General features: G+C 42.3%; 1 protein-coding gene across 1 annotated transcript in view; it reads right to left on the bottom strand.

Annotated features, from left to right (window-relative positions):
• CHMP3 (charged multivesicular body protein 3) overlaps nucleotides 1-17267 on the bottom strand; it is a 78087-nt gene extending 60820 nt beyond the window's left edge. Inside the window, exon 1 of the mRNA XM_010368745.2 lies at nucleotides 17077-17267. Within this exon, the coding sequence (XP_010367047.1) occupies nucleotides 17077-17121 (45 nt within the window). The 5' untranslated portion in view covers nucleotides 17122-17267. The remainder of the gene's footprint in view (nucleotides 1-17076) is intronic.
• Between the last annotated feature and the right edge of the window lie 2966 nt (nucleotides 17268-20233).

The raw sequence follows: 20233 nt of genomic DNA, 5'->3' as shown, positions 1-20233 counted from the left end.
CTCCAACTCCCAGCGCGAGCGACACAGAAGACTGGTGATTTCTGCATTTTCAACTGAGGTACTGGGGTCATCTCACTAGGGAGTGCCGGACAATCGGTGCTGGTCAGCTGCTGCAGCCCGACCAGCGAGAGCTGAAGGAGGGCGAGGCATCGCCTCACCTGTGAAGCGCAAGGGGGAAGGGAATCCCTTTTCCTAGCCAGGGGAACTGAGACACACAACACCTGGAAAATCAGGTAACTCCCACCCCAATACTGCACTTTAAGCAAACGGGCACACCAGGAGATTATACCCACACCTGGCCGGGAGGGTCCCACGACCACGGAGCCTCTCTCATTGCTAGCACAGCAGTCTGCGATCTAACCACAAGGCAGCAGCGAGGCTGGGGGAGGGGCGCCCGCCATTGCTGAGGCTTAAGTAGGTAAACAAAGCTGCTGGGAAGCTCGAACTGGGTGGAGCTCACAGCAGCTCAAGGAAACCTGCCTGTCTCTGTAGACTCCACCTCTGGGGACAGGGCACAGCTAAACAACAACAAAAAAGCAGCAGCAACCTGTGCAGACGCAAATGACTCTGTCTGACAGCTTTGAAGAGAGCAGTGGATCTCCCAACACGGAGGTTGAGATCTGAGAACGGACAGACTGCCTGCTCAAGTGGGTCCCTGACCCCTGAGTAGCCTAACTGGGAGACGTCCCCCACTAGGGGCAGTCTGACACCCCACACCTCACAGGGTGGAATACACCCCTGAGAGGAAGCTTCCAAAGTAAGAATCAGACAGGTACACTTGCTGTTCAGCAATATTCTATCTTCTGCAACCTCTGCTGCTGATACCCAGGCAAACAGGGTCTGGAGTGGACCTCAAGCAATCTCCAACAGACCTACAGCTGAGGGTCCTGACTATTAGAAGGAAAACTATCAAACAGGAAGAACACCTACACCAAAACCCCATCAGTACGTCACCATCATCAAAGACCAGAGGCAGATAAAACCACAAAGATGGGGAAAAAGCAGGGCAGAAAAGCTGGAAATTCAAAAAATAAGAGCGCATCTCCCCCTGCAAAGGAGCGCAGCTCATCGCCAGCAACGGATCAAAGCTGGTCAGAGAATGACTTTGACGAGATGAGAGAGGAAGGCTTCAGTCCATCAAACTTCTCAGAGCTAAGGAAGGAGTTACGTACCCAGCGCAAAGAAACTAAAAATCTTGAAAAAGAGTGGAAGAATTGATAACTAGAATAATTAACGCAGAGAAGGTCATAAACGAAATGACAGAGATGAAAACCATGACACGAGAAATACGTGACAAATGCACAAGCTTCAGTAACCGACTCGATCAACTGGAATAAAGAGTATCAGTGATTGAGGATCAAATGAATGAAATGAAGAGAGAAGAGAAACCAAAAAAAAGTTTACACCAAACCCAAATCGAAACCAAAATCAGAGTATCTGGAAATTCAAGCCAGGTCAAAACCAAAACCAAAGTATCAAGCAATCCAACTCAAGTCAAAAACAAAAACCATAGTGCCAGTACAGGCACACCGTGGGTGATCAGGCCACGCTTCCACTCAAATGGAGTGGGCAAGTTTCAAAGACTAGTCTTACCAAGTTTTAGATGTCTCAACTCCAAGTGCCCACTCCTTCCTGGTGTTCAGCCACTGCGCTGATCCTCCACGGGGGCCTGCCACACACTGCTCTGGCGAAGCGTCCCACTGGGGCAAATGCCTACCCAGGAGCGCTCTCAGGATCCGCGTCACTCAGGCTGGTCGGAGTCCCTCACGGGGATGTTCCACAAGGCAGGCTTAAGCGGCCTAAGGAGCTGCCTTGACCATCCACCAATCGCCTTGCTTCCCAGTCAGGCAACCAAGAAATATAGCAGGACAAGCGGCAGACAAAAATCCTCAGACATCAAGTTAAAGAAGGAAGGGGTTTATTCGGCCTGGGGCATCGGCAAGACTCCTGTCTCAAGAGCCGAGCTCCCCGAGTGAGCAATTCCTGACCCTTTTAAGGGCTCACAGCTCTAAGGGGGTGCATGTGAGAGGGTCGTGATTGATTGAACAAGCAGGGGGTACGTGACTAGGGGCTGCATGCACCGGAAATTAGATCGGAACAAAACAGGATAGGGATTTTCACAGTGCTTTCAATACAATGTCTGTAATCTATAGATAACACAACCGATTAGGTCAGGGGTCAATCATTACCAGGTCCAGGGTATGGCGCCGGGCTGTCTGCCTGTGGATTTCGTTTCTGCCTTTTAGTTTTTACTTCTTCTTTCTTTGGAGGCAGAAATTGGGCATAAGAGAATATGAGGGGTGGTCTCCTCCATTAGCGCAATCTCAGTTCACCGCAACCTCCGCCTCCAGCGTTCAAGTGATTCTCCTGCCTCAGCCTCCCAAAGTGCTGGGATTAAAGGCATGAGCCACTGCGCCCGGCTGAAGTTGGACATCTTTTCATGTGCTTGTTAGTCATTTCTATATCTCCTCTGCAGAATTGTTTATTCATATCTTCTGTCCATTTTTTAATTGAGTTGTCTGTTTGTTGGGCTGTATAAGTTCTTTATACATTCTGATAGTAGTAGACCTTTCATTGATACATGATTTGCAAATATTTTCTTCCATTCAAGAAAGTCTTCTTTCTTGATAATGTCCTTTGAAACATAAAAGTTTTTAACTTTGAAAAAGTGCAGGTTATCTAAAGAATGTGTTTTCTGAACTTGTTCTTAAAGTCTCAGCTTAAATGTTACTTCAGGGAGACATTCTCTGACTCACAGAATAGGTTCAACCCTCCAGGCAGTACAACTGCACAGCACCCTATACCCCCACCTCTTTTGGAGAGCTCATTGTACTTATAATTACTTACAAGTATAGACTATAAGCTCCAGAAAGTCAAAGACCTTCTCTTATTCACCAAGCCCTTGCATAATACCTGGCACAAAGGACAATAAATATCTGTTGAATTTAATTGCATGGAATACAAAATGTGATGGGACAAAAAATTTCAGCCATAAATAACACTTATGTAACAATCTTCAGAAACTTTCTATGTATGTTTTTAAATGTCAAAGAGTAAAAGTTTCATAAAATCTGTCAAAAAGAGAAATTCCTCTTAAACTTACAAAATCAAAAGGGGCTTTGCAAAAAAGAAAAACTTACCTAAGAGAAATCTGAAGAACCAAAGTATCCAGTCATGTCTCAGACCAGTGCTTCTCCACCTGAACTACACAAAAGTCAACTGGGAACCTTTAAAAATACTAATTTAACTGGACCAGGGGTAGAGCCCAAATGACAGGCAGCATTTAAAATCTCTTCAGGTGACTGTAATGTTATGTTCGAGTTAAGAAACACAGTCTAAGACAAAGAGCTCAAGAAAATGTATCAAGCAAGTCTCATAACTGTAAAGACCACTACAATAAACAACAGGAAATTTAAAACAAATGTAAAGAAAATTCGACAAATAGTAATTTGGTGCCAATAGGATTTCAGTAGTATGAGACGCCCTTATAATTGATCAGTAAAACAGAACATAAGGAGTACAGAATAAAAAATCAATTAGTAAATTATACAATATATTTGAAAACCACAAGGAACCTCTAGAGTTTCACACTACCAAAATATTATCCTTTATTCAAAGTCATTCATAGAGAGTCTATTATATGCCAAACTAGGCAAAGGAAACTAACACCATTAAGAGGGTATTTTCCACGAATAATGCTGAGAGACGGCTTAAGACAAATAGAAAACAAAATGATTGAATTCCTGTTCCATCCTTCACTGAAATTCATTCTAGGTGGACTGAAAACATATGGAATGCAAAACTGTGGTGCTTTAAGCAGACAGTACAGGAGAACACATTTATGATTTCAGGTTAGAGAAGGAGTTCTTAAACAAGACACAAAAGCAATAACCACCAAAAGGAAAAGGCTTATTTTTATCTATATTGAAATTACACATTTTTATTCACCATGACTCCATTAAGAAAGTAAAATGTTGGCCAGGTGCAGTGGCTCACACCTGTAATCCCGGCACTTTGGGAGGCTGAGGCGGGCGGATCACGAGGTCAGGAGACGGAGACCATTCTGGCTAACACAGTGAAACCCTATCTCTACTAAAAAATACAAAAAATTAGCCAGGCGTGGTGGCGGGCGCCTGTAGTCCCAGCTACTCAGGAGGCTGAGGCAGGAGAATGGTGTGAACCCGGGAGGCGGAGCTTGCAGTGGGTCAAGATCGCGCCACTGCACTCCAGCCTGGGTGACAGAGCGAGACTCCATCTCAAAAAACAAAAAAAAAAAAAAAGAAAAATGTTACAAACTGGGAGATAATATTTGTAACCATATAAATGGTAATAAATAAAAGGCATTTACTTATTTTTTAAGAATGGAATTCTCAATATAGTCAGTCCTCTATATCTATGGGTTCTGCAGGTGTGGATTCAACCAACTACAGTTCAAAAATATTAAAAAAAAAATGGTTGGCTGCATCTGTATGGAACATGTAGATCCTATCATTATTCCCTAAATACAGTGCAACAACTATTTACATAGCATTTACATTGTATTAGGTATTATAAGTAATCCAGAGATTAAAGTACACAGGAGGATGTACATAGATTATATGCAAATATTACCTTTTTCTTTTTAAATCAAGGACTTAAGCATCTATGGATTTTGGTATGGGTGGAGGGACCCTGGAACCAATCCTCCTCAGATATTGAGAAACAACTACATATGAAAATCTGCAGGATAATTTAAGTTTCTGAATGATATTGTCTTCTCCCAAAGAGGAATTACATTTGCTTCTGGCAAACATACAGCTTAAGTGTCCTGGCAATTGGTTCTTAACTAATCGTAATTAATCCTATCAGGGGATAGAGATTATTTGAAACTGGTCTTCAGTCTTTGTGAAAGTCAGTCTATTTCCAGGTCACTATTATTGCTAAAGGGGATTCTTTCAGAGTCCCAACCAAAAGCCCTGAATATCTACTTACGAACTCCCATTTATTATTTATTATTATTTGTTTAGATGGAGTCTCTCTCTGTCACCCAGGCTGGAGTGCAGTAGTGCTCACTGCAACCTCTGCCTCCAAGGTTCAAACAATTCTCCTGCCTCAGCCTCCCGAGTAGCCGGGACTATAGATGCCCGCCACCATGCCCAACTACTTTTTGTATTCTTAGTAGGCGTGAGGTTTCACCATGTTGGCCAGGCTGGTCTTGAACTACTGACCTCAGGGGATCTGTCCACCCCAGCCTCCCAAAGTGCTGGGATTACAGGTGTGAGTCACCACGCCCGGCCATGAACTCCAATTTTTATACTCCCCAATCACAGGGTTTGTCAAAAACTCTACTCAAATTCTATTTGCCAGCCACTGCATTAGGAATTAGAGGATCTCTTTAGGGGGAAGGTAGTTCCAAGAGATTGGGCTCATGTAACTGAGCTTCCCTCTTCGCTGAGATCTTGATTTTGCAATTTCTCACTGCCCTGGTAGCTTTCAGTGATTTCAAATAGTTACACTTTTTGTTTAGCTCTTTTAGTTATTTTTGGCAAAGGGTTGGTTCAAAGCAACTTGGTCTATAAACACCTTCATGATTTTTTTAAAGAACATGTTTCCTAGTTCTGTTCCATAAAAAGGCTTAGAAGCAGGGACACTCAAGTAGCAAGAAGCATCATGTGCACTCAAATTTTGGTTTCTAAATAGCATTCCCGCTAAAAGAAACCACTGCATCCTGGAGAAATGGCCGATTTCAGGTCTCAGGTAAGGAATTCATAAATCACAGCAGGATATATGCTAGAAAACAAGGAAGTATTCAAAGATTAGTAAAGTTATGCTAAAGCAGATAGGAACTGGCTTGAAATAGCTCCCACTGACCAAATGTATAAGTTTTTCAGCATCAAACAGAATAATGGTTAGGGCTATAACACACTAAATATACAAAAATCCATGAGTCCAAAATGGTGCTTCTGAGAGGCACGGGTGGAGAGAGAATGCATTTGATACCACCAGATACTATCATACCAATTCTTTATTCTAAATATTAGTGATTAAATAAAAAGCATTAAGCACTTATCCTGCATTTTCAATAGAAACTATATGTCAAGGTAACCAAATAGCCCCAGTTAATAAGAGACAGATCTTTACAGAAGACTGCCAGCTAAAAATGAAAAAGAAATCAGAGAATTAGAAAAATCACCACTCTAAAAACTCTTCTAGAATAGCTGATTCCAGAAAGGGACATCTATAAACGTTAATGTGCATAAGTGAAGGGTTACTGAAGAACTGGACATTCACACGGCGCTAAAATATCACCCCTCAGGTTAGTTACTAGCATAAAAAGGAAGAAAATAATGTAGAGATCTGGTGTGTCACTAACTCAACCAAGTGGCCAAAGTTATTAGCATCATTAATTACGAGACAAACAGACATTATATGCTTCCTGATGTGATACACTATGAAGTACACAGGTTGCCTGTGAGACATTCTTGCTAAAATTGTGTAACCTGGATCTTGTCAAACTTAGACCCAACTTCCATTTCATAGAAAACGCAAAGGGTAGAGAAAAAAGCTAACCACAAAAGGAACAAGATCATGTCCTTTGTAGGGACATGAAAGGAGCTAGAAGCCATTATCCTCAGCAAACTAATGCAGGATCAGAAAACCAAACACCACATGTTCTCGCTTATAAGTGGGAGCTGAATGATGAGAACACATGGGCACATGGAGGGCAACAACACACACTGGGGCCTGTCAGCCGGTGGGTGGGGGGGCAGTTTGAGGGGTGGTGGGGGAGGGAGAGCATCAGGAAGAACAGCTAATGGATACTGGACTTAATACCTAGGTGACAGGATGATGTGTGCAGCAAACCACCATGACACATGTTTACCTATGTAACAAACCGGCATATCCTGCACATATACCCTTGAACTTAAAAGTTGGGGGGAAAAAAAAAAACTAACCACAAGACACAGACAAATCCAGAACAAGGAACATTCTACAAAACAAATGCCCTACTTTACAAACAAGTCTTTATTCTTACAATACTATAAGTAGAAAGCAGGGGATTTTTATTTATTATTATTATTATTATTTGAGATGGAGTCTTGGTTTGTCGCCAGGCTGGAGTGCAGTGGTGCAATCTTGGCTCACTGCAACCTCCCGCTCCCTGGTAAAACGATTCTCCTGCCTCAGCCTCCCGAGTAGCTGGGATTATAGGTGTGCGCCACCATGCCCAGCTAATTTTTGTATTTTTAGTAGAGACTGGGTTTCACCATGTTGGCCAGGATGATCTCGATCTCCTGACCTCATGATACAGCCGCCTCGGCCTCTGAAACTGCTGGGATTATAGGCGTGAGCCACCGAGCCTGACCCAAAACAGGGGATTTTTAAATAAAATCAAGTAACAGCCAAACACAAACCTCACTGAATCCTAAGTTTTAAAAAGTTATAAAAGACATACTGGGAACACTTGCAAAAATTTAAATAGGGACTAGATATTCAATGATATGAAGGTATTTTCATTATATAGAATTTCCATATATTCTAGAGATGCAATATGAAATGTTGCAAAATGTGTTATGTTTATAATCTACTTCAAAATGACTCAGCTGAAAAATATATATCAAATAACAGCAAAGTGCTATCAACATTTGATTATACAGGTTTTCACTGTACTATTTGCTGTGGTATGAATGTTGGTGCATGTCCCCAAATTCGTATGTTGAAATCCTAATCCTCAAGGTGATAGTATCAGGAGGTGGGGCCTTTTGAGAGGTGATTAGGTCCCTTAGGAATGGGATTAATGCCCTTATAAAATAGACCCAAGGGAGCTCTTTTGCCCCTTCAACCATGTGAAGACAGCAAGAACACACCATCTATGAACCAAAAAGCAGTGCCCTCACCAGACACTATATCTGTCAGTGCCTTAATCACAGACTTCTTGGCCTCCATAACTGTAGAATATCAATTTCTGTTGTTTATAAACTACCCAGCTTGTAGTATTTTGTGATAGCAGCCCAAATGTACTAACAACTGCTATTACTTCTACTTTTCTAAAAATTTTAAAATTTTCATAATAAAATTTTAAAATAAAGTACTTGGCATTTCATAGGTGTTCTATTTTAAGAAGAAATTAAACTTGACAAGGTCTTTATGATAATATATACAATAGTGAAATGACAAGTCACATAATTGGAGAATATAAAGATGTTCAAGCTCACTGGTAATCAGGAAAAAGCCTGATATTCATTTCATTCCTCTAAGACTGGCAAAAGTCAAAAATTCAGTTAATAACAAGTGCTAGAGAAGATCTAAAGACAAGCAACTTTCATACATTGCTGGTAAATGTATAAATCAGTTCAACCCTTTAGAAACCAATTTGGCAGTATTTTTGTACAAAGAAGTCATATCCTAAGATCGAATAACTTCCCGTGTATATAGCCTAAAGAAACTCTCTCACAAATACACAAGCATACAGGTATTAGAATGTTCACTGCATTGTTGTATTACACAAGGAAACAACCTAGAAGTCCATCAATAGAATAAATGTGTGTGTGTGTGTGTGTGTGTATTTTGACATGGAGTCCCGCTCTGTTGCCCAGGCTAGAGTGCAGTGGGGTGATCTCGGCTCACTGCAACCTCTGCCTCCTGGGTTCAAGCGATTCTCCTGCCTCAGCCTACTGAGTAGCTGGGATTACAGGCGCCTGCCACCACACCCAGCTAATTTTTGTATTTTTTAGTAGACACGGGCTTTCACTATGTTGGCCAGGCTGGTCTTGAACTCCTGACCTCAAGTGATCCGCTTGCCCCAGCCTCCCAAAGTGCTGGGATTACAGGCATGAGCCACCACTCCCGGCCTTAGAACTAATATATTGTCATAAATTTATACAATCAAATTCCATGGAGTTAAAATACATGAAATACATCTACATATATTTGTATGAATAAACTTCATTTTCAAAATACACAAACAATGCTGAGCAGAAAGGAATCATACCAAATTTAGGACAGTGACTGTCATTCTGTGTGCTGATGTAAGAAAATGGGATAAAGAGAGTAAGCATGTATATAAGTGTATTGTTTCCTGAGGCTGCCATAACAAAGTACTTAAAATATAAATGAGAATCAATTGAACCCGGGAGGCGGGGAATGCAGTGAGCTGATATAGCACCTCTGCACTCCAGCCTGGTGACAGAGCAAGACTGTCTCAATAAATAAATAAATAAATAAATAAATAAATAAATAAATAATAAATGTGCTGTTTCACAGTTCTAAAGCCAGAAATCTGAGTAGCACTAAGCCAAAATCAAGGTAGCAGGAAGGCCATGCTTCCTCTAGTGGATCTAGGGAAGAATCCATTTCTTGCCTTCCAACTTTTAATGGCTACCAGTAATCCTTAGTTTGCAGCCTCATCATCCAATCTTCAAGGCCAGCATCTTCAATGCTGTCTCTCTGCTCCATCCTCACATTGCCTTCTCTTCTTCTGTGTATTTCAAATCTCCCTCTAAATCCCTCTTATAAGGATACAGGTAATTGCATTTAGGGGCCATCTGAATAACCCCCCATCTCAAGAACCTTAATTTATTCATACCTGTAAGGACCCTTTTTCCAAATAAGGAACATATATAGGTTCCAAGGATTAGGACCTGATCTCTTTGGGGGTGGGGGGCTTTTTCAGCCTGCCACAATGGATATGTTATCCTCTGTTTTTTTTAATTTAAAATAGTAAAGATTTTTTTTTACATATTTAAGAGCGAAATTAAAGGACTGGAAAAATATAACAAGCAAATCCTTAAAAAAAAACAGAAATACATAAAATCAATTTAAAATAGGAAAATACTGACTCCAGAAAACATTTTTAAGACAATTTCAGACTAGATAATGCATTTAAATGGAACAAATTCAATAGGCAAATAGTGAAAAGTAAGTTTCCTTCCCATTTTTGACCCTCAGCTACCTAGCTCCTCTCCTGGAGGCAATGTAGGATTTTGTATATCTTTCAAGACAATCTAAAATATACATAAAACTAGAAATCAGCCAAAAGCAACAAATACAAGTGACCTTAGATCAAAATCTGCCTATTCCTGTCACTGTCAGCTGAGTATATATCAGCTTAATCATGCTATATTTCAAATGTCCAAGTGTTTTCTCTCACCATTGTAGGAGATCGGTCACGGTGGTGGGAAAAATTGCAAACAGATACAAACCTTCATGGAAGGTCGGGAGGTTTTACAAAAGCTTCAGAAAAGGATTTGGCTGAAGGCAGCCAGATTCTCTTATCTGGTGCCTGAAAGCTTAGTTTAGATAACAAGGGGATGTAAAGAAACTGATCTAGATAAGTTAGTTTACTTAGAGCTGGGAAGCTGGCCTTTAATCATCCGCCAGCAGAACTGCTCTCTCCAGGAAGGTGGGGGTGTTAATTACTCACAAGTGTGTTGGCTCAAAGCCTTTGTCATTAAATCTGTAGTGAAATGCCTGCAGGGCCAGCTTGTCAGGGTCGCTGTTACTACAACACCCTCCTCAGGGTCTGTGAGCAGCCTGGTCCCCTAGGCTCTATCACCGGATACCTGTGTCTGAGTGCATTCTTTCATCCGTTGTTTGGCCAGGATATGCGGGTGGGACACGGCACATCCTGGCCATGTGGGACATCCTTACTTCTGTCCATGAAACGAGCACCTGACGAGCACTTTACTCTTCCTGAGGAAGTTCAACATTATGCCAGCCCAGTGGATGACAGAGAATAAATAGAAATATAATCCTTGCTCTTAAGAAGTTTATAATTTTGCTGAGGACACAAAGCAGAAGAGAAAAATATTCTTTCAGGATTTCCCTGTGTCTATCTTCTCTCATCTCTTAAATGCTGTCCAAAACTAAGCTCTGGGTCCTTCTCCACTATCACCATTCCCATAAAACTTGCTCCTTTCCTGAATTCTCTCCATTTCAGCTCATGGCACTGCCATTCAGGGGGATGAACAGGTTTGACTGGGGTAGGGTTAAACAGAAACCTAAGAATCATCTTTGCACTCATCCCACATGCAGTAGTTCAGCAAATTCTGACTATCTATGCTAAATATTTCTAAAACTCATCCTATCCTCTCCATTCCCATTGCCATTCTAAGGCTCACATCATCTATCACCTGGGCCACTAACCGGCCTCCCTACCTAAATCTCTTACTTCTAGTTCTTGCCCTAACCCACTGTTCTGAATGCTCCCTATCTTTATAGTAGGCATGACACACAGACCTTTATTAATCTGCCCTCTAACTACCTCTCCAATGTTACATCTTACCACTACCGTCACTCCTCTTGCATTCCACTCTGAATAGCATTTCATCCTCCAACCATTCTGAATTTTTTCCCTAGTTCCTCTAACATATGTTCCACAATTCTAAACCCTGCATATTCAGTTCACTTTACTAGGGATGCCTCCCCTTTCCTGATCCTATACCTACCTGTCCACCTGGTGAATGCCACTTGTGACAAGACCCAGAGACCCTCCCTGACCAGCTTCCCTTCCCCGTTCTGAATAATCACTCCCTCCACTATGGCATCAAAGACTTTGTACATGCTTAAATTATTGCTCCTATCTCCCTACAGTGTTTATTTACATGTCAGTCTCCTCCAGTAAACTACATTCTTTTAAGTCATTATATAGTGTCTTATTTTTGTAAACCTTATTCCAATCCAATGCACACCAAAATCTCTTGATATCTGTTGTACGAACTAAGTGAATGAAGCTCTATCTTTTTCTCCATCTCCCCTTCTCATTTTCTTCCCTTTTCTGATAGAATCCCACAACCACGAGTCACGAACCAGTCTAAGAACATAAGTTAGTCACATGATTTAAGAATTCGCATGACACGGAAGGGGGCACTCTACCCCAAGACTAAATTAGTGAGGTCCCTAAGTAAGACAGAACAATTTTCCCAGCAGAACCTCAAGTCTAAGAGAAGAATCTCTTTCCAGCAGAATTCCACGTCCTCCTGATTCCCACCCCAAGATTGTCACAGGTTTCTAAATGGATTTTAAGGCATCCTCATCCTCAGCAGGCCCAGTCTGTCTGATCTTTACTTGCATCCTTTAAAACAAAATAGGTTTCACCACTAAGATGTCTCTATCAAAGTTTGTGCAGGGGCAAAGACTTTAGTCTGTAGAGACTCCTAATATAGTTAATGTTTCCCTAGAGAGTTCCTTGAAATATTGCTCATCTTGGGACTACCTGACCTTAAACCCTACTAAACATTATTCTGATACTGACTTGTCATTTAACAAATATTTACTTAGCACCCACTGTATGCTGCATGTTATATCAGAGCTCTGGAGAAACCACCTATAATGTATCTTACTTGCCCGAATTGACCTGTCACCATGGCCTAAATGGTACCATGTGTGACAATCATATGGTGTGATATGACTACACCTAGCCTCTGCTTATACTGTGCCAGGACCCAGACCCACATGTCTGCATCTTTCAGCCCCCAACGGAAGGAGCTGTCTTATAAGTTTATCCCAACTCAAAAATGCCCAGCTGAGACTACAGCATTCAGTCAATTCCCTCTCTCTCTAACGCCTCTTCTGTTTCTGCCAACTTTTTCTTATCTTTAAAAAGTTTCCTTCACTTGGCCTCTTAAGTATTTTCTTTCTCCCTTAAAAGAAAAAAAAAAAAAGAAAAGCCAAACTAACATTACTTGGCTTCTTATTCATATACAGCTCTCAATACTTTATCAGTGCATCAGCAGTTCTACAGAGAAAAAAGTATTTCCCATCTGTGATGGTTAATTTTAGGTATCTCCTCAGCTGGGTTGAGGGATACCCAGATAGCTGGTAAAGCACTATTTCTGAATATGTCTATGAGGGTGTTTCTGGAAGAGACTGGCATTTCCATCAGTGAACTAAAGATCAGCCCCCACCCAATGTGAGTGGGCACCATCCAATCACTTGAGGGTCTGGATATAAAAAAAGGCAGAGGGCAGATTCTTGCTCTCTTCTGAATCTGGGATAGCCTTCTTCTGCTCTTGGACATCAGAACCGTAGGTTCTCTACTCTCTGGACTCTGGGACCTCCATCAGTGCTACCCCAACTCACTACGTTCTCCAGCCTTCAACCCCGGACTGAGCTACACCACTGGCTTCTCTAGGTGTGAAGCATATCACAGTACTTCTCAGCCTTCAAAATCCCCAGTCAATTTCCATATTAAATTCCCTCTCAACTACCTATCTATCTATCCATCCTGTTGGTTCTACTTCTCTGGAAAACCCTGATTAATACACCATCCCTGCTTTACTGGCACTTTCTTGAATTACAGACTCATGCTAAGTAACCACAGCTGGTGACAAAACGCTTTCTTTGGTCACGAGTCACAAATGCGAGAGAAAGCCTAGCAGCACTTGGTAGAAGCTGACCCTAAAGCGGATGGACATTCTTCTAACAAACTAAAACATATCATCAAAACTGAAGGGGTACCTTGAAGAACTGAGGAGGAACTTGAAGAAAATCTTGGGCTGGATATCTCCAGCACCAGATAAAGTGGATCATCTAACACTAAAAATCCTACTAAATAATCAAGAACCAATTCAGGAAGGGGATGGAACACACGACAGTGAAAGGTCAACTGTTTCTGACCATCTCAGCCTGGAGATAATCACTCCAACCACTGAACTCCTATACCTGTGTATGTCGTACTGTATTAGTCAGTTCTTACATTGCTATAAAGAAATACCTAAGACTGGGTAATTCATAAAAAGAAAAGAGGGCCAGGCGTGGTGGCTTACACCTGTAATCCCAGCACTTGGGAGGCCAAGGCAGGTGGATCACGAGGTCAGGAGATCAAGACCATCCTGGCTAACACGGTGAAATCCTGTCTCTACTAAAAACACAAAAAATTAGCCAGGTGTGGTGGCACACACCTGTAGTCCCAGTTACTCGGGAGGCTGAGGCAGGAGAACTGCTTGAACCTGGGAGACAGAGGTTGCAGTGAGCCAAGATCGTGCCACTGCACTGCCTAGGTGACAGAGCGAGACTCCATCTCGAAAACAAACAAAAAAATAATGCGGCACTATTCACAATAGCAAAGACTTGTAACCAACCCAAATATCCATCAGTGATAGACTGGATTAAGAAAATGTGGCACCATGGAATATGATGCAGTCATAAAAAAGGATGAGTTCATGTCCGTTGCAGGGGCACGGATGAAGCTGGAAACCATCATTCTCAGCAAACTATCACAAGATCAGAACACCAAACACCACATGTTCTCACTCATAAGTGGGAGTTGAACAATGAGAACACATGGACACAGGGAGGAGATCATGACACACCGGGGCCTGTTGGGGGCGGGAGGCCAGGGGAGCGATAACATTAGCAGAAATACCTAATGTAGGTGATGGGTTGATGGGTGTAGCAAACTACCATGGCACGTGTATATATGTAACAAAACTGCATGTTCTGCACATGTAACCCAGAACCTAAAGTAAAATTAAAAAAAAAAAAAAGAAAGAAAAGAGGTTTAACTGGCTCATGGTTCTGCAGGCTGTACAGGAAGCACAGCAGCTTCTGCTTTTGGGGAGGCCTCAGGAAGCTTCCAATCATGGGGGAAGGCAAAGAAACAGGCATCTTACATGGCAGGAGCAAGAGAAAATGAGGGGGAAGGTGCCACACTCTTTTAAACAACCAGATATCATGAGAACTCACTATCTCAAGGACAGTACCAAGGGTGATAGTGCTAAACCACTCATGAGAAATCCGCTCCCATGATCCAATCACCTCATACACAGGTCCCACCTCCAACACTGGGGATGACAATTTGACATGAGATTTGGCAGGGACACAGATCCAAACCGTATCAGGTGCCCTATCCAAACTTGTTCTTAAAATGCTTATCTTACTTGCTAGAAATTAAGTTCTTTGGCTTCTTATTTCACCTTTATAATCCCTCTTTGGGATGCAGCATAAATGGCATGGTAGTTCTAAGTACAGGCCTTAGAATACATAACCTCTGGTGCTGTAATTCACAAATTATATGACCTTGGGCACATTACCTAAATACTGTATGCCTCGGTTGCCACCTGTAAAGTGGAGATAATAATAGTTCCTAATTCACAACACTGCAGAATGCTTAACACAATGCCTGGTTCAATATGTTAGGTAAAGGTGGTGGTAGTTAGGGCTAATCTTAATTCACTCTACAATCTTGCTACTCAAGTGCAGACCAGCAGCATCAACATCACCTAGGAGCTTATTGGAAATCTTAGGCCTTATCCAAGAGCTACTGAATCAGATTTTTGAATTCTGACAAGATCCCTAATGATTAGTGTGCATATTAATGCTTGAGAAGCACTGCTCTACAATACCCAGACTTGTCCATAATGGGGGAAAAAAAAAAAACCTAAAATGTTTATTCAATAAATGATCTTACCTGTTCGGCTCTGGCAAGCATAGTTTTATAAACCAATCTCATGCATCAACCCTGCCATTTTCCAGTGTCAATCAGCTTTCTCAGGTAGATTACCCTACTGAAGAGTGTACTAACATCGTGTTCTTAGGAACTGTATTTATCATTTAAAAGCAATCTAAGTGTATAATATACTATAGTGGTATAGTAATACATATACTAGAGACTAGTTTAAACAGTAAAGCAACCATTTCCCCATGATCTTTTTGTTTCTCCATAATCTTAACTCAATTTACGAGTGGCAATGCCAAGGTCAAACACTGAAGGCAATAAATAATCTCTCCCTACCACACTTCTACAATAACAAGAATCTTAGAATATACAGATGTCACAAAATGTGCATCTATATAATGTTCTACAGTTTCCAAAGTGATGTTACACTGTTATTTCATTTAAGCGCCACGATTTCTATTTTACCAAGGAGCAAAACTGAGTAAGTTTCCTGACGAAAATGAATGTCTACTGTTCTAGGGCCTTTGATTAACAACAACAACAAATAATTTACATTAACGCACATTACGTGCCAGGAATTGCAAGATGCATAAGATTGGTTTTTAAAATGTGCCTGCTAGAGCTGAACAGGTAAGATCATTTATTAAAGAATTTCAGAATTTTTTTTCCATTATGGAGAAGCCTAAGTGTTGTAGAGCAGTGCTTCTGAAAGCACTGATGTGCACACCCATCTTAGGGAGCCTGTCAGAATTCAAAAGCTGATTCAGTGGGTCTGGAGTGGGGTCCGAGATTTAACAAGCTCCCAGGTGATGTTAATGCTGCTGGTTGGCACTTGAGTAGCAAGGCTGTGCCGTATTTAAAGAATTAGCCCTAACTACCAATATGAAAACTTTACATCCCTGAATCTTCAATTACTCTGAGATAACACTACTATTATTCTGGCTTGACAGAAGAGAAGACTAAGGCACTGAGAAGTGAACTTTCCAGAGATCACAGAGCTGAGATGTGGAAAGGCAGGATTCAAACTTAGGTTGACTGACTGCAGGGAACTTTCAACTGCTTGCCTCCCAATATTATCTCAATAGGTAACGAGAATTCGAAGCTGGGTCCAGAGCTATCTTCTGTAACATTCTTCTGGCTCGGGTCCCTGCCCTGCTATAATATGTAACTAGGGTCAACACAAGGTTGTAGGGCTGGGGAAAGAGGAAACAGTCTCCTTTTCAACACAACGGGGAGGACCGAGAACAGGCGGCAGGTGCCAGACTCCTCCGGCAGAAGCGACCCAACCAGCTCCACACAACGCTCCGGGTAGGGGAAGGTTCTCCGGCTGGTCAGCAGACGGGCGTGAGGGGTGGGGCCTACGCTGGGAAAAGGTTCCGGGCGGGTCGTACCAACGCGCGCAGGGGGAAGGGGTTTCCGAGGCCAGGACCGTGTCGCTGCCTACGCGCTCGGTGGCGAGGTGAAGAAACTCTTCATCCACCCCTCGGCTACCTGGTCGAGAGGTGGCACCAGGAGCTCTCGCTCCCCAAAGCCAACTCCTAAAGACTCTTCCTCCGGGTCCCCCGTCGAGTGGGAGGCCCCGGAAATGGGGGCCGGTCGGTATCGGGCAGGCGGTGGGGAGAAGAGTGTCCTGTCAATTACTAACTCCAGTTCTCCCCATACAGATCCACCCGCTTATCTGCCGCCGCCGTAGCCCTTACCAGTTCTTTGGGCGGCTTCTCTTGGGTTTTTCCAAACAGCCCCATGACGAACTGAACCCGTCTTGCCCCTTCCGGCTTTCCGTTCCCCGCGCCCAGGCAGGTCACGGGCAGCCGCCTGGGCGGGGCCCGCGGAGAGGGAGGTAGTCCCGACGCCCAGAGTAGGGAGCGGCAGCAGTAGAGGATGGTGCGCATGCGCTGTACGCATGCGCAGAATTGAGTGCGTGGGAGACTAGTCAACAAGGCTGACGTCATTGTGCATGTTCTGGGCGTGTCTATGTAGGGGAGACCACGGATTCGGTGTTTTTCGTGGCGTGTAGAAATGATTGCTCTGAAAGATACGAATGTGTTGACTATAACTGCTTCTGATACTTCACCTAAACCCAGATGTTGCACCAGAAGTCTGGATCTCCACGCAGACGTGTACACTTACCATTACTTTCCCGACAGCTTCGTCTTTGTGTCCAGTAGGCGACTCACAGGTGACAAACCAAAAATAGCCTCTTTTTCCTCCCGCCAACCCACTCCTCCCGTCTGCTTGCACCACCATCACCTGGTCACTAAACCCTAGGCGTCCTCCTCTCTCCCCTCTTACTAACTCCCAACCATTCTAACTTCAGGATGTCTGAACTTCAGCCCTCTCCTTTCCATCCCAACTGCGGTAGTTTTTGTTTAGGCATCGCCCTTTACAGCGTGGGCGATTCCTGCCTAGCATTTGTCCATGTGTGTGCCGTCCTACACGCCACACCGACCGTGAGCGTAATCACACTCTCAAAGGAATCTGACTAAAGAGAACTAGACACATTTTAGCACGGACTATACGGTGAGCTGATGGTTACTGTCATTACCTCATCCGAGGATGGTGAAGGGACCATTTGTTACCTCAGCCCCATACTCCTCTCTCTGGTGGAATCATAAAATGGTTCGGCAGCTTTGAAAACATTTTGGCAATTTCTTAAAATGCTAAACAAAGCCAGCCTTCCATTCCTAGCTATTTACCCAAGAGGGAAAAAAGCATAAGTTCTTAAAAAGACTTGTACACAAATGCTCATAGCAGCTCTATTTGTAATAGCCGTAAACTGGAAACAATCCAAATGTCTATCAACAAATGAATGGATAAACCAGTTGTGATTGATCCATACGGAGGAATAGTACTGAGCAATAAAAAAGAATAGACTGTTGATAAATGCAATAGCATGGATGAATCTCAAAATAATTCTGCCAACCGAAAGAAGCCAGAATCGTGTGATTCCATTTATATAACATTCTGGAAAATGCAAACTAATACGTAGTGACAGAAAGTACATTGGCGGTTGCTAGCGGATAGGAGTGGGGTCGGAAAGGGGCAGAAAAGAGGGATTACAAAGAGACACGAAGTTGAGGAGGATGATGGATAATATCTTGATTGTGATGGTTTCACAGATGTATACAATATCAAAACTTAACAGGTTGGACACTAAGTATGTGCAATTTATTTTATGTCCATCATACTTCAATAAAGTTCTCTTAAAAAAAAGCACTGCCTGTTCATTGTGAAAAGTTAAACCCCCATTCTCACTTCCTCAGGGGAAACAGTCTCAAAGGATTCACACCAACTATTAAATCTAGTGTGACTCTTCTGAAACCTTTTCCTTTGGAAAATATACTTTTATTTTTATTTATGTATTTGTTTTTGAGACAGGGTCTCACTTTGTCACCCAGGCCAGAGTGCAGTGGCAGGATCTTGCCTCACTGAAGCCTCCACCTCCCAGGCTCAAGTGATCCTCCCACCTCAGCCTCCTGAGTAGCTGGATGCCAGCCACCACGCCCAGCTGATTTTGTAGTTTTTCTGTAGAGACAAGGTTTAGCCATGTTGCCCAGGCTGGTCTCAAACGCCTGAGCTCAAGTGATCTTCCCACCTCAGCCTCTCAAAGTGTTGGGATTACAGGTGTGAGCCACCTTGGCCAGCCCTATTTTTACTTAATTGAGATTATATTATATACATTGAGCCACCTCACCCAGCCCTATTTTTATTTAATTGATATTAGGTTGTATACATTGTCCTACAATTTCCTTTTAAACAAATTTTATAGAGATTTTCATCAGTGTCAATACCTTTGGCAATCCATAGCAAGAATGTACCATAATTTAACTACTTCCCTATTATATAAGATTAAGTTGTTTCTAGTTTTTCCCTAGTAAATAATCCTGTAAATATAGGCACAGTTAAAATTTTTAAACTTAATACCAGTATCTTCCATATACATTGCACTATTGTGAACTACCAATAGTGTATACCAGCAATCTTATTCCCTAAATCCATGCTAAAAGTGAATGTTATCGATATTTTTAATTTGCCAATCTAAGGGCATAAAATATTGTTTTTAACTTTAATTTCCCAGACTACTAGTCTGGATAAGCATCTTTTCATATATTTGTTGGCCATTTGAATTTCTTCTGTGACTTGCTTCTTCATAACCCTTGTTCATTTTCCATTTATCTCCCTTCTTCCCTTCCTTATTTCCTTTCTTCCTTCCATTTTAAAGGTGAAGGAGTTCTTTGAAAATGTGGAATTTTTTTAAGTCTCTTTCACCACACCCTTCTTCCTTTTTTTGAGAATAAACTATAAGCATTTTTTTCAAGTGGGTGGATACTGGATAGTCAATTAGTCAACAGTATTGCTCAAATGCCTACTATTTGAGAAATAGCATTCTATAGGCTTCAGGAAAATGGCAGTGAGCAGAAAAGAATCTCCTACAATCTGATGAGAAGGACAATAGTATTAAACAATGGTTGTAAACGAAATTGTGTTACTACAGATGTGCAAAATTCTGACTATAAGAAGAACGTGCTGATCAGTGACTCTTCCCTGAGCAGATGACAAATAAGCTGAGGCCTGAAGGATGAGCTAGCAGAGAGAGGAAGAGTATCCAGAGTAAAAGAAACAGCATGTGTCAAAGAGCCTTCCCAGTTTCTGGGTGGAGGTTTTAGGTCACAGCCATTTCAGATCCTAAAGCTGCATTTGTTCTAAAGCTGGCCATCAATGGCAGAGAGGGCTGGCGGGGTGTGGAGGAAGGTTTGACTTGGCACATGGCGTCTCAATGTCATACAGAGCTCATAGGTACTGACAGCCCTATCAACACATCAGTGCAGTTCCTCTGCACTGTGCATCTTGCTTCCA

Source organism: Rhinopithecus roxellana, chromosome 17 (assembly GCF_007565055.1).
Source record: "Rhinopithecus roxellana isolate Shanxi Qingling chromosome 17, ASM756505v1, whole genome shotgun sequence".
Classification (NCBI taxonomy): Eukaryota; Metazoa; Chordata; class Mammalia; order Primates; family Cercopithecidae; genus Rhinopithecus; species Rhinopithecus roxellana.
This window is presented reverse-complemented; position numbering and strand designations above follow the sequence as displayed.